The 15622-nt window shown below is 37.9% G+C and overlaps 1 protein-coding gene across 1 annotated transcript in view; it reads right to left on the reverse strand.

The window, feature by feature from the left end:
• The window catches only part of LOC123949130 (beta-galactosidase-1-like protein 2), a 55432-nt gene extending 40067 nt beyond the window's left edge, over positions 1-15365 (reverse strand). Inside the window, exons 1-3 of the mRNA XM_046016473.1 lie at positions 15169-15365; positions 2802-2870; positions 153-248 (exon numbers count right to left, since the gene is read on the reverse strand). Coding sequence (XP_045872429.1) covers positions 153-248; positions 2802-2870; positions 15169-15365 — 362 coding nt within the window. The remainder of the gene's footprint in view (positions 1-152; positions 249-2801; positions 2871-15168) is intronic.
• Between the last annotated feature and the right edge of the window lie 257 nt (positions 15366-15622).

Below are 15622 nucleotides of genomic sequence, written 5' to 3' on the forward strand. Positions count from 1 at the left end.
AAATGTTAAAAAATGTTAAAAATGTTAAAAAATGTTTAAAAATGTTAAAAAAAAACACAGAAAACCAGCAAAACCCTTTGCTCCAACTTCCATTTGTATGTACTAGGGGCCCATATGGAGTCATGGTCAGGGGCCTCAGAGAGTTAACTTACCTGGGTAAGCCTCCAAGGTCTAAGTCGCTACCAATATAAGGGCCTGGACACAGAATTACCCACAGCTCCGCCTCCGAAGCCATGGCTATAAAAGTCCTAGGAAGCGAAGCAATAAAGATCATTTATTATTCAGGCTGAGACTGGAATCACTGAGTTCTCTTCTGAGGTTAGAATGGGTGGAACTCCCAGCCTGGTCTACAAAAGTCCTTGTAAGTGGCATGAACCAGGGAGACACCTACACTCAGTAACAAAGGGGCTCATTCATGTTGCTAGAAAACAAGTCCAGAAACCTACTCTTCCCCATGCATCTGTCCCCACCGTGCAAGAAAGCCATGCTAAGGCAGACTCTTACAAACCTTGTTCCTCCTTCTTCTGTGTCTCCTACTTTCAGTCAATTACCAAATCATGTTTATTCCTCCTACTTGATGTTTTCAAATATGAAACTCCTCTTAATTTCTAGTACCACCACATTTATTAAAGAACTCATTATTTCACACCTGAGTTATTACAGTGGTTTTCCGACTGCTTTCCTTTCTTCTTCTTACCTTCCTCCAGTGCTTCTCCAGCCCCAACAATAATCATCATCAACAAAAATAGGAGTTAATTTTTACCTTGTATCAGCATCTGGCACTATAGCCTTCTTTAAGACTATTATTTTATTTCACAGTTCAGTGAGATAAGTATCAATATCATCTCCATTTTACAATGAAATAAAAAGCTTAAATAAAGCTTGAAATAAAAGCTTAAATAAGTCGGAGCTTCCTAAAGGTCATATTCTCAGTAAACTGTACTAAAGGTACAATCAGGCAGAGAGCTTCCAGAAATGAAATATCAACTACTATATTGTTCTGCCTCTTTAAAATACTGCTGGCACAATCTTTCTAAATGTACATACAAACTTTCCAAATTAGAATTCTTCAAATGACTCCCAGTGACTTCAGAAAAGATTCCAAATGGTGAAGCATAGTAAATATAAAGGCAAGCCGTGTTCTGCTGTCTACTACATCTATTCAGTTTCATTTTTTGGCATTCTCTCTAGTTAAACTAATAGGAGAACCAGACAGCATTATTTGCAGTTCCCAGAAAATAGAATGTATGGCAGAAAGTTAATCAATCGCCAAAACCATTCCCTTTTCTTCCTGGGCACACAGCTCAACTACATATTCCAGCCTCCCATGCATTGAGGTGGTGTTGCTATGTGACTGACTTCAAGCCAACAGAATGTGAACACAAGCAATGTGTTCTGATTTCCTAAAAAGATTCTCCCTTCTCTCTCTTCCACACTGACTTGATGCAGATAAGTGTAATAGCCTGGAAGCTATACGAAGAAGATGGTGAAGTCACATATTGAAAGATCCTGAATCCTTCAATTATTTCTTGGAATAGAGACATAATGCTTACAAGGAATACCTATTTTAGATTCTACTTAAATGAAAATAAATCTTTATTGTTAAAGACATTGAGGCTTACTTGTTATAGCAGCTAACATCACCTTAATTAACTTAAAAATGTTCTCTCACATCTCTGACTTTACCCTTGCTGGACCCTCTTCCTAAAATCCCACCCAGCCCCCTCTAGCAATCTCCTACATTTTAATTACTTCAGTTATAACTTCACTGTTATCTTTCCTGATCTGTTCCCATAAATTGGGTTGTGTGGTTTTAGTATAATATTTTTCTCCTTCTCTATAGAGAATCCTTAGTCTTGACAATCCAGTGTATTATCTGTCTATCCCTGCACCAAAGACAATGTCTAAACTCTAGCAGATAGCTAATACATATTTTTGAATAAACAATTATAGATCTTCCTGAAGATTTGCTATGTGTACTTTACTACTATTGGGTTGCATCCTAACAAACCCATCATCAGTTGGAAATACTGTAAGTAAAAAAATGCATTTAATACACCTAACCTGCTGAATATCATAGCTTAGTTTAACTTACTCTACAATGTACTCAGAACATTTACATTAGCCTACAGCTGGGAAAAATCATCTAACACAAAGCCTTTTTAAGTGTTGAATATCTCATGTAATTTATTGACTACTATACTCAAAATGAAAAAACAGAATGGTTGTATAGGTACAAAATGGTTGTAAGTATATCATTGTCTACCCTCATGATAGCAAGGCTGACTGGGAACTATAGCTAGCCACTGCTGTTCAGTATCATAAAAGTGTATAGTACAATGTACTGTTGGCCTGAAAAAAGACCAAACTTCAAAATTTGAAGTACAGTTTCTACTAAATGCTATCACTTTCATACCATCATAAAGTAAAAACATTTTAAGTCAAAACGTTGTAAGTTGGGGACCATACTCTGTGCTATATCCTAGAAATCTTGTAAACTATAGTCCAGAAATATCCTCTTATAACTGAGACAGCAAGTTCTTCATTATAGATTAAAACTGCACTTAAGATGCAGAGTTTCTAAACCACACTGTAAGTAAAATACACCAAAAACACTAAGGTCTACGCTCTATTGCAAATAACAGATTCACTGCTCGAGGGCTTCAAACCAGGGAACAGAATTATCAGAGCTTCCTGATGATTTCCCAAACAGAAAGTAAGGTGCATTTGTTCATCTGATCCCAGAGTCTAACCCCTGTCTTCAATCTATAGAAAGAAGCAACCACAGCACTAAGACATACATGAAATCCAGGTTTGCAGTAAGATAAAACCAGCCTTTTCTTGGCTCGTGAAGGTTCCAGGGAATATGCCTGCAGTGAAAAAAAGAGAAATATAAAAATATTTTACCTTATTTGACCTTATTCCATATTGATTCTTCCAGTTTTAATATAGCACCTGGGCTATCTCTACTGTGAGGGAAATTGAACATTTCAATAGCCAAGACCCTGTGTGTGAGTGAACTTTGTATTAGCTTTAAAATTTACTCCTTCAGGGGTGCCTGTGTGGCTCAGTCATTAAACATCTGCCTTCTGCTCAGGTCATGATCCCAGGGTCCTGGGATGAGCCCCACATTGAGCCCTGCATGGAGCCCCCTGCTCGGCGGGAAGCCTGCTTCTCCTCTTCCACTCCCCCTGCTTGTGTTCCCTCTCTCGCTGTGTATCTCTCTGTCAAATAAATAAACAAAATCTTAAAAAAAAATTTCATCCTTCAAATCCCCAGTGCAGATCCAAGCATCCAATATTGTTCCTTGATGCTGAACTTCAGGTAGATAAATATAGATGTAACACCCTCTGGGGTTGAACCTCAAATTTCCTTTAATACTAATTTCCATTTCCATTAAATCATAATTTCCATTAATACTAATGAAAATATATGAAAATTTAAATCCATATCTATAATGGCAAAAAAGAAAAACCATTAACCATAAACAGAAACCAGCAAGAGCTGAAAAGTTTATAGAACTTTTGAATGAATAAAATGAAATCCAGCAATCAACAATACAAGATTCACAATACTTGGGATACATTAAGAAAATTACTAGGCATGCTGGGGCGCCTGGGTGGCTCAGTGGATTAAGCCGCTGCCTTCGGCTCGGGTCATGATCTCAGGGTCCTGGGATCGAGCCCCCGCATTGGGCTCTCTGCTCCGCAGGGAGCCTGCTTCCTCCTCTCTCTCTGCCTGCCTCTCTGCCTACTTGTTATCTCTCTCTCTGTCAAATAAATAAATAAAATCTTTAAAAAAAAAAAAAGAAAAGAAAATTACTAGGCATGAAAAATCAGAAAAATGTGACACAAAGCAGAAAAATGTGACACAAAGCAGAAAAAAAAATATCAAGCAATAGAAACAATCCCAGAAATGACATATAGGATGAAACTAGCAGAAAAATAAAATACTAAAAAGGTATAACAAATATGTACCATATCTTTAATAAGTAATGGAATGCATAACCATGATATGGAGAAAAATAGAAGATACTAAAAAGACTCACATGGAACTTCTAAATTTTAAAAAATAACATCTGCAATAAAAAATACTTGATACTATTAATAGCAGAAATTAAAAATATATTGGCTGAGACTAATAACAGAGTACATACAACAGAATAAATGGTCAGAACAAAAGAAACTATCTAAAATGGAAAGTAGAAAAAAGAAGACTAAAAATAAAAATGAATACAGGATCAGTGATCTATGATTTCTCACCAAGAAGTTTACCATACACGGAATTGGACTCCTGGGGAAAAAAGGGGGAGGCAAAAATAGTCGTTGAAATAGAGCCCCAATTTTACCATTTAATGAAATCTATAACCCTACATGATTCAAGAATTTCAGTGAACCACAAGCAGAATTTAGAAAAAAATAATCTACACCTGAGCACATCAGAATCAAATTGTTAAAAACCAAAGAAAGAGAGAAAATCTTAAAAGCAACAAAGGGAGGGTGTGATAAGACGCAGATTTGTCATCAGATAATGTGCAGGTCAGGAGACAATGAAGAAACATTCTAAGATACTGAAATTAAAAAAATGAAAACAAAATTAAACCATGTCAACCTAGAATTCTACCTATATTCATTGAAATTATCCCTCAAAAAAGATGAAAAAATCAACTTTCAAAAAAACAAAAGCTAAAAGCATTCATTACTAACAGACTTCCACTACAAGAAATGTCAAAGGAAGGGGCGCCTGGGTGGCTCAGTGGGTTAACCTGCTGCCTTCGGCTCGGGTCATGATCTCAGGGTCCTGGGATCGAGCCCCTCATTGGGCTTTCTACTCAGCGGGGAGCCTACTTCCCTATCTCTCTCTCTGCCTGCCTCTCTGCTTACTTGTGATCTCTTTCTTTGTCAAATAAATAAATAAAATCTTTTAAAAAATAAATGGAAAGATATTCCATACTCTAGGATTGGAAGAATTAATATTGTTAAAATGCCCATACCAACCAAAAGAATCTGCAGATTCGGTGCAATCTCTATCAAAGCTACAACAGCTTTTTTCACAGAAATTTAAAAAAAAAAAACTAAAATTTGTATGAAACTACAAAAGACACTGAATAGCCAACATAATCTTGAGAAAGAACAAAGCTGGAAGCATCATAATTCCTGATGTCAAATTATATTATAAAGCTGTAGTAATCACAACAGTATAGAATTGGCATAAAACCAGACATATAGGTCAGTGGAACAGTAGAGAGAGCCCAGAAATAAACCCATAACCATATAGTCAATTAATTTATGACAAAACAGTCAATAATATATAATGAGGTAAGAAGAGTCTCTGTAATAAATGGTGTTGGGAAAGCTAGACAGCCATATGCAAATGAATGAACTAGCCCTCTATCTCACACCACACAAAAACTAACTCAAAATAGATTACAGACTTAAATGTTTAGAAGTGCTGGGAAAAAACAAGGGTAAGCTCCTTGACATCAATCTTGGCAATGATTTTTTGAACTTGACTCCAAAAGCCTATTTACAAAAATAAACAAGATGGACTACTTCAAACTAAAAGGTCTACACAGTTATAGAAACCAGCAACAAGATGAAAAGGCAACCTAAGGAATGGAAGAATATATTTACAAACCTGCAAATCTAATGAAATTTGCAAAAAGCTGATTAGATTAATTTGGGTTAATCTACTTAATCCTAAATTAATTTGGATTAACATCCAAATTATACAAGGAACCCACATAACTCAAGAGCAAAAAACAAATAATCCAATTAAAAATGGGCAAAGAACCTGTATAAGCATTTTTTCCAAAGAAGATGTATAAATGTACAACATGTACATGAAAGAATATTCAACATCCCCAATCATCAGAAAAATGCAAATCAAAACCACAATAAGATACTACCTCACAGCTGTTTGGATGTCTATCATCAAAAAGACATGATATAACAAAGATTGGTAAGGATGTGGAAAAAAAGGAATACTTATAGCACTGTTGGTGGAAATATAAGTTGGTTCATCCACCATGGAAAACAGTATGGAGGTTCCTCCAAAAATTAAAAATAGAACTATCATATGATTCAATCCTATTTCAAATGGGTATACAGCCAAAGGAAATAAAATCATTACCTCAAAGAAATATCTGTACTCCATGTTCATAGCGGCATTACTCACACTAACCAAGGTATGGAAACAACCTAAATGTCTGATGACAGATAAATGGATTGAGAAAATGTGAAACACAAACACATGCACATACACAGGAATAAATTTTAGCTTTAAAAAAAAGGAAGGAAAGCCCTGTCACTTGTGACAATTTAAATCAATCTGGAGGGCATTATGCTAAGTGAAATAAAAGACAGCAAAAGACAAATACTAGATGGTATCACTTATATGTGGAATCCTAAAAAAAAACTTTAAAAAAACTTTAAAAAAGCAAAAAAAAAAAAAAAAACCAAACCCAAAACAAACAAACAAACAAAAGGGGCACCTGGGTGGCTCAGTCGGTTAAGCATCTGCCTTTGGCTCAGATCATGATCCCAGGGTCCTGGGACAGAGTCCCACATTGCGGGGGGGTGGGGGGGCTCTATACTCAGCAGAGAGTCTGCCTCTCCCTCTGCCCCTCCTTCCACTCATTCTCTCAATCTCTCTCTCTCTCTCAAATAAATAAAATGGGTGAGACCAGTGGTGGGTATTATGGAAGGCACTATTGCATGGAACACTGGGTGTGGTGCATAAACAATGAATTTTGGAACACTGGGAAAAAATTAAATTAAATTTTAAAAATACACAGACCGCAAAAAAAAAAAAAGAAAGAAAAGAAAATATTAAATAAATAAATAAATAAATAAATAAATAAAATCTTTTTTTAAAAAATTAATTCATAGAAACAAAATATGATGGTGACTTCCAGGGCCCGAGGGGAAGGGGAAATGGGGAGAGACTGGTATAAGGATACAAACTTTTAAGTGTAAGATAAATAAAGTCTGTGGATCTAATGTATAACATGGTAACTATAATTAATAATACTATATTATGTAACTGAATTTGTTAAGGGAGTAGGAATTAAGTGTTCTCACCAGAACAAATAAACAAACAAAGATAAATATGTGAGGTCATGGATGTATTAACTAAGTGCATTATAAGTTGGAATTCTTTCACAATGTGTACATATATTAAATCATCACATGGTATACTTTAAATATATTACAGTTGCTCCCTTTGGGGGAAGGGGGATTCCGACATCAAGAAGAATATTACTCACAGTGTTCAGCCAGTGGCAAGGTGGTCTCTTCAGGTGCATCCCACTATGGAGCATATGTGTGGCCCACTTGGCCAGGCTGAGCCTACTCGTTCACCTCAGTTCAGGAGGGTCCTCCTGGACCTGAGAGTGGACTTTGGTCAGAGTGAAGCCACATGGGGTGTGAAAGTAACTCATCAGGGAAAGGACCAGGACTTTGAGAGGAGAGGCTTCAAGCAGGGGATAAAGATGCTGCAGGTTCCAGAGAGCATCCTTGCTGAGCACTAATTATGACCTATAGCCTGCAGAGGAAGCCCTTCCACAGAGCCCTCCACAGCTACAGGAGCTTGGCCCTATAATGATCATGGTCTACAATGCCATCATCTAGGAAGGCCCCAACATGGTCCGCACCAACTCAGTTAAGGCCACCCCCAGCACTACTATGGAGACTTTATCGTCCACATCAGCAAGAGAGTTGTCCACACCAGAAACTCTGTGGAAAGGACCCAAAGAAAGATCCAGCTGTGGTTCTGGAGCAATGAGCTGGTGGACTGAGCAGATGAAAGCCACCCAGCAACATTTACCCAGCCTGAGGACTAAAAGATGCCTTTAGCTGCCCCAGCATCTACCCAGGACAAACTAACTCTGTGAACAAGTTCTGCTCATTTATCTTAAATTATCTCCATATCCACCTCCTACTCCACGCCAGCCCACAGATGTCTGAGCTGCCAACTTTATTTGCCTTTCAGTGTCCTAAGCCAGTAAGATATGGGACCAAAGCCTTTCTGTACCAAAGTACCAGATAACCTACAGATTGTCTCCAAAAGGGGGAACATTAAATACACTATGCTATGCAAATTAATTAATTAGCTAATTATCAATTACAATTTAATTTGCCAGTTATACCTCAATAAAGCTAAAAAATGATTTAAAAAAACAGGAAAATAATGCATGAGAAATTGGAAATTAAAGAGAAATAGAACTAATATGGTAAAATATATTAAAATAGCTTATAAAACATAATGCCAAAATTGTTTACAAAGAAATTTCTAACTCTAGTTGATGCAAAATTTTATTAAAAAATAGAATTTGCGGGGCGCCTGGGTGGCTCAGTGGATTAAGCCGCTGCCTTCGGCTCGGGTCATGATCTCAGGGTCCTGGGATCGAGCCCCTCATCGGGCTCTCTGCTCCGCGGGGAGCCTGCTTCCTCCTCTCTCTGCCTGCCTCTCTGCCGACTTGTGATCTCTCTCTCTCTGTCAAATAAATAAATAAATCTTTAAAAAAAAAATAGAAATTGCCTATTTGAATAAAAGTATAAAATTTTATTAAATTAGAAATTATAGAAGAAAACTACAATAACTCAAAAATAGGCCAAGAATAATGAGTAGTACTTATCTTTTGATGGAAGGTCATGACTATAAGGAGAATGGGAGAGCTTCTAAGATGTTGGTGTACTACAAGGCTTTGCGGGTTGGTTACAGAAGTATGTTCACTTTACCAAAATTCATTGAGCTAAACTCTTATATTCCAAATATTAAACTTTAATCAAATATTACTTTAAAATAAAACTAAATGAAGACGAACAGGGAAAAAAGGAATTGAGAGTATTTACTACCAGAAAGGTAGTAGGTAATTTCGGCCAAACCTTTTAATGAGGAAAACAAGAAAAAGTGAGCAAGTTTTTCATTAACTTACAGAAGGCATCAAAAAGACTTCTGCTTTCTGATCCAAGAGGTAAAGAGCTTCAAAGTTGTCACTTCCATCCTCACAATAAGAGCAAAGCTGAAAAGCTGGAAGCTGTTGAAAAGCAACAACTCTTCTAATCCATCAGAGAAGAGAGGTCACAGGGAAAACTGCTGTCCCAAAAACTAGAATGAGAGAGAGCTGATGTAATGGTTAATCCTACATGTTGACTTGATTGGACAATCAGGTGCTCCAGCACTTGGCCAAACAGTATATAAGTGTTTCTGGAAGAGATTAACATTTGAACTGGTAGACTGAGTAACATGGATTGCCTTCCCTAATGGGATAGGGCTCATTCAGTCAACTGAAGACCCGAATAGAAAAATTATTAATACAATACATCACATCAACAGGCCAAAGAAGAAAATACTCACATAATTTTACCTACAAACGCACAAAAAGCATTTGAGAAAATCCAATACCCATTCATGACAAAAAATTCTCAGTAAACTAGGAAAAGAGAACTGCCTCAACTTCATAAAGAATAGCTATAGCAAACCTATAACTAACAACAAACTTAATCATAAGAAACCAGAGCCTTGGGCGCCTGGGTGGTTCAGTGGGTTAAGCCTCTGCCTTCAGCTCAGGTCATGATCTCAGAGTCCTGGGATCGAGCCCCGCTTCGGGCTCTCTGCTCAGCATGGAGCCTGCTTCCCTCTCTCTCTCTGCCTACTTGGGATCTCTCTCTGTCAAATAAATAAATCAAATTAAAAAAAACAAAACAAACAAACAAGAAAACAGAAGTTTCTCCTATCTCTGGTCTTTTCAACATTGTACCAGAAAGCCTAGTTAATGCAATAAAAAAGAAATTAAATAAAAAGTATACAGATTGGGTAGACAAACATAAAAGCTTCTTTGTTCACTGATGACATTGTCTATTAAAAAACTGAAAAGAGGAATGCCTGGGTGGCTCAGTTGGTTGAATAGCTGACTTTGGCTCAGATCCTGACCCCAGAGTTCTGGGATCAAGTCCTGCATCCAGCTCCTTGCTCCTGTTGCTCCTTTTCCCTCTGCCTGCCACTCCCCCTGCTTGGGCACATGCTCTCTCTCTCACTCTGTCTCTCTCTGACAAATAAATAAATAAATAAAAATTTGAAAAAAAAAATCAAAAGACAAAAAAAAAAAAACCCTCTTGGAACTACTAAGCGATCAATAGCAAGATTTCAGAAAACAAGGTTAATATACAAAAGTTAATCATTCTCCTACCTAAGAGCAATGAACCACTGGACAAATAACACTATCCAACTTCAAAACTCACCGTAAAGCTACAGCAATCAAGATAGTGTGCACTGATGAAGGAACAGACAAGTAGATCAAGGAAACAGAATAGTGAGTGTAGAAATATATCCAAACAAGTACAGTCCACTTATTTTTGACAAAGGAGCAAAAGTAATACAGTAAAGAGAAAAAAGTAGTCTTTTTAAAAAATGGTGCTGCAACAACAGGACAACCAAAAAATGCACACACCAAAAAATGATGTACAGATTTTATAACCTTCATGAAAATGAACTAAAAATGGGTCATAGACTTAAATGTAAAGTATGAAACTATAAACCTCCTAGAAGATAACATAGAAGAAAATCTAGATAACCTTGGGTTTGGCAATGACTTTTTAGGTACAACACTAAAAGCACATTGCATGACATAATTAAGTTGAACCTCATTAAAAATTAAAAACATATGCTATGCAAAAGACATTGTCAAGACAATAAGAAGACAAGCCACAGACTGGGAGAAAACCCTTGCAAAAGATTTATCTCATAAAGATCTATTATCTAAAATATACAAAACTCCTGAAACTCAACAATAAGAAAATAACATGCAAGTAAAATGCACAAAAGATCTGAACAGACAACTCATCAAAAGCCTATACAAAATAAAAATGGGCATGTGAAAAAATGCTTAACACGTTATCTCATTAGGGCATCGCAATTTAAAATAAGAATGAGATACCACTACACACCTATCAGAATGTCCAAAATCTGGAACAATAACACCACCAAATGCTCCCAAGGCTATGAGGCAATAGGAACTCTCTCTCTCTCTCTTTTTTTTTTTTTAGGAACTCTCTTTTTGATGTATTCTGTCACTTATAATAAGAATGCAAAATGAGGGGCGCCTGGGTGGCTCAGTGGGTTAAGCCTCTGCCTTCGGCTCGGGTCATGATCCCGGGATCCTGGGATCGAGTCCTGCATCGGGCTCTCTGCTCAGCAAGGGGCCTGCTCCCCCTCTCTCTCTGCTCTGCCTCTCTGTCTGCTTGTGATCTCTCTCTCTGTCAAATAAATAACTAAAATCTTTAAAAAAAAAAATGGAAAATGAGAGGCGCCTGGGTGGCTCAGTGGGTTAAAGCCTCTGCCTTTGGCTCAGGTCATGGTCACAAGGTCCTGGGATCAAGCCCCGCATCAGGCTTCCTGCTCAGCGGGGAGCCTGTTTCCTCCTCTCTCTCTGCCTGCCTCTCTGCCTACTTGTGACCTCTGTCTGTCAAATAAATGAATAAAATCTTTTTAAAAAATGCAAAATGATATAGCCAGTTTGGAAGACACTTTGGCAGTTTCTTACAAGACTAAACATATTTTTATCATATAATCTTAAGTATATACCCAAATGAGTTGAAAACATGGCCACACAAAAACCTGCACATAGACTATGTATAGCAGCTTTATTCATAATTGCCCAAACTCAGAAGCAAGCAGGATGTCCTTAAATAGGTAAATGGATAAGTAAACATGGTACAGTCACACAATGGAAAATCATTCATCACTGAAAAAGTAACTGATCAATTATGAAAGTATATGCAAGAGGAAAATTAAATGCATATTACTATATGAAAGAAGTCAATCTGAAAAGGCCACATACTGTATGATTCCAACTACATGACATTTTGGGAAAGGCAAAACTATGGAGACAGTAAAAAGATCAATGGTGGCCAGGAGTTAGTGGAGAAGGAAGATGGACGGTGGAGCACAGGACTTTTAGGACAGTGAAACTGTTTTCTATGGCGTTACTAATGGTGGATATGTGTCATTATACCTTTGTCCAAACCCATACAATATATAACACCAAACATGAACTACACTGTAAACTATGGACTTTGGGTGATTGCTCATGCGTCAATGTAGGTCTGTTGACCACTCTGATGGGTGATATTGACAATGAGGGAAGTCCTGGCACTGGTGGGTGCTGGTGTTATATGGAAAATCTCTGTGCCTTCTTCTTAATTTTGTTTGAACCTAAAACTACTTATTCTAAAAATTAAAGTCTTTTTTTTAATGGAAACACTAAAAAAAAAAGAAAGAAGAAAGAAAGAAAGAAAAAAAGAAAGAAAGAAAGAAAGAAACAACAGTAAAAATAAAAGAAAAAATTTGGAAGCAGCCAGAGAGAAATGATACATTACTTATAGAGGAAACCCACTTGGAATTATGGTCAATTATGAGATATGGAATATAACCCTATTCTATGGAGGCCAGAAGGAAGTAGCACAGTATTTTTTTAAGTGCTACAAGAATTGCCAGTTTCAAGGAAAATTTGTCTCACTTTTGTCCCAGATATGTAGGTTTTTCCACTCCAAGCAATTCTCCAATTCCTAGCCGATACGAACCAGGTGTCCTACAATTTAACTCAATTCTAACACTAATTGCCTTCAGTTGGCACAACCCCACAGGTTAAGGGCTCAGTCCCACATGATGTTTCTCTCACTCTTCCTTTTGAGATACCAATCCCAGTTATCACCTGTATTTCTGATCAACAACCTACAAATCAGGGGCTCCTATGGCCCTCTCTCCAAGTTTGATAATTTGTTAGAACTGCTCACAAAACTCTGGGCAACACTTAGCTTTATCAGTTTATTATAAAGGATACAACTCAGGAACAGATAGAAGAGATGCATAGGAAAAAGTACAGGAAAGGTACATGGAGCTTCCACACCTGCTCTGGGCATGCTACACTTCCAGCACTTCAATTTGCTCACCAACCCGGAAGCTTGCCAATCTCCGTCAGTTAGGGTTTTATGGAGACTTCATTATGAACGAATAGTTGATTAAATCATTGGTTATTGGTAATTAACTCAACCTTTGGCCCCTCTCCCCTCTCCAGATGTCAGAGTTGGTAGGGGCAGATGCTGAAAGTTCCAACTCTCAATCACACAGTTTGATCCCCTGGCAACCAGTTCCTCCTCATCCTGAGGGGCTTTCCAAAAGTTACCTCACTAACATAAACTCAGACATGCTTGAAAAAGTCTTGTTATGAATATCAAAAAATGCTCTTCTGATCATTTCCACTCAGGAAATTCCAAGTATTTTAGGAACTGTGTAGCAGAGTTAGGAATGAAGACTAAATATATATTTCTCATTATATCACATAATATCACACATCTGCAAATTCCTGCAAATTCCATATCTGGCAAAAGGATGTTTCAGGAAGAAAATTACGATATTAATGTTATAGGAAATGAAGACATGTATCCAATGTATTGCATCCAAGTATTGATAAAGCATCCAAGTATTGATAAAATTCAACACCACTCATAATAAAAACTTTCAGTGGCCACTGTTAAGTAACAACCTATACTTTATGCTTAATTTTGCTGTGAACCTAAAACTCCTTTAAAAAGAATGTCTATATGAAAAGGAAAAAAAAATATCTGATGTGATGTGTAAAAAGCATTATGACAGTTTAGAGGGTAAATGCTTTTACGTATGAATTCCATGTGGTATATATATACAATGGAATACTATGCCACCATCAAAAAATGAAATCCTGCTATTTGCGACAACGTGGTTGGAACTAAAGGGTATTCTGCTTAGCGAAATAAGTAAATCGGAGAAAGACAACTATCATATGATCTCCCTGATATGAGGAAGTGGAGAGGCAATGTGGGGGGCTTAGGGGGTAGGAAAAGAATAAATGAAACAAGATGGGATTGGGAGGGAGACAAAGCATAAGAGACTCGTAATCTCACAAAACAAACTGAGGGTTGCTGGGGAGAGAAGGGGTGGGGTTATGGACATTGGGGAGGGTATGTGCTATGGTGAGTGTGTAAACCTGGCGATTGGGCGCCTGGGTGGCTCAGTGGGTGAAGCCTCTGCCTTCGGCTCAGGTTATGATCCCAGGGTCCTGTGATCGAGCCCCGCATCGGGCTCTCTGCTCACCGGGGAGCCTGCTTCCCTTCCTCTCTGTCTGCCTGTCTCTCTACCTACCTGTGATCTCTGCCTGTCAAATAAATAAATAAAATCTTTAAAAAAAAAAAATTGGGGGGCCCCTGGGTGGCTCAGTGGATTAAGCCGCTGCTTTCAGCTCAGGTCATGATCTCAGGGTCCTGGGATCGAGCCCTGCGTTGCTCTCTGCTCCGCAGGGAGCCTGCTTCCTCCTCTCTCTCTGCCTGCCTCTCTGCCTACTTACGATCTCTCTCTGTCAAATAAATAAAAATAAAATCTTTAAAAATAAATAAATAAATAAAAATAAACCTGGTGATTCACAGACCTGTACCCCTGGGTCTAATAATACATTATATGTTTATAAAACAATAAAAAATTTTAAAAAAATAAATATCACTTCCATCATTCACCAAAACAAATTCCAATCAAATATTTTTTCTTCTAAACCTACATCTTAAAAATCAAAACACTGAAAAAGAGAATACAGCTAAAACTGATATCAAAACAGTAATGGATAAGTACTTTCCAAGCTTTGAAGCCTAGAAAGAAATTTCTAATTTTTGTTAATTTCAGCTTTCAGAATGAGGATAATTTTGTTACTTGCCATGCCTGATTCTCAGTGAAGGCTATCTTCAAAGACCAAAGTTTCTGGAACAGAATTCTATCCTAGGACTCATCACTCCCATAGCAAGTGAGGATATGCAAGGAGGAGAGAGGCTCTCTGTGCCTGAACTCCTTCAGTAGTTAGGGACCACTGACCTACATCCATCTGTATTGGCCAATGCCTTTGAAAGTTAAGACTTTTACATGCAGGCCACAGCCTGTTTAAAGGGAGCCCTTTCAGAGCAATCAGAGCAGGCTCTATCCACAGAATGGATATTCTGGAGATAACAAGTGGAGACTCAGACATCCTAAGAATAATGAACAAAATACAAAAAGGATCAACACTTATACTGGTCTAATAAAATCTCAGAGCTAGAAATTCAAACTATAAGTTCTTGAACTAATTACTTAGATGCCCGCACTCACGTGGTCACAGTGTTGAAGCCACAGGCCTTCAGCTTCAGCAAGCGGTCCCTCCAGTACTCCCTGGGCACCCGGAAATAGTGAATAGTACCTGCTATGATCAGGAAAGGAAAGCCATCTAGCGTGAAGCTTGAGCCTTCAACTTTCAGACCCACATTGCGATTTATCATGTGGGAGGGAGTCAGGGAAACTTGATTCATCCTGCAAGGACAAAAGAGGTATGTGAAGTCCTCAAGATGTTACCATGTGGCACACAGTTTGGACAAATCCAAAAGGCCTTCCCTTCAGGGGCCCTAGGCATGCCTCCAGTGCAAAAAGAACTTTCCAACCCTTCTCCAACATACCTGGGTGAGAAGTCTCCTCCAAATTGAGCTGTTATCAATAACCCTGAAGACAGGTACAGGATGCTCACAGGTCTCAACAAGAAGGTCAGCATGCTAAACAGAGAGGACAGAAC

Source organism: Meles meles, chromosome 8 (assembly GCF_922984935.1).
Source record: "Meles meles chromosome 8, mMelMel3.1 paternal haplotype, whole genome shotgun sequence".
NCBI classification, from domain to species: Eukaryota; Metazoa; Chordata; class Mammalia; order Carnivora; family Mustelidae; genus Meles; species Meles meles.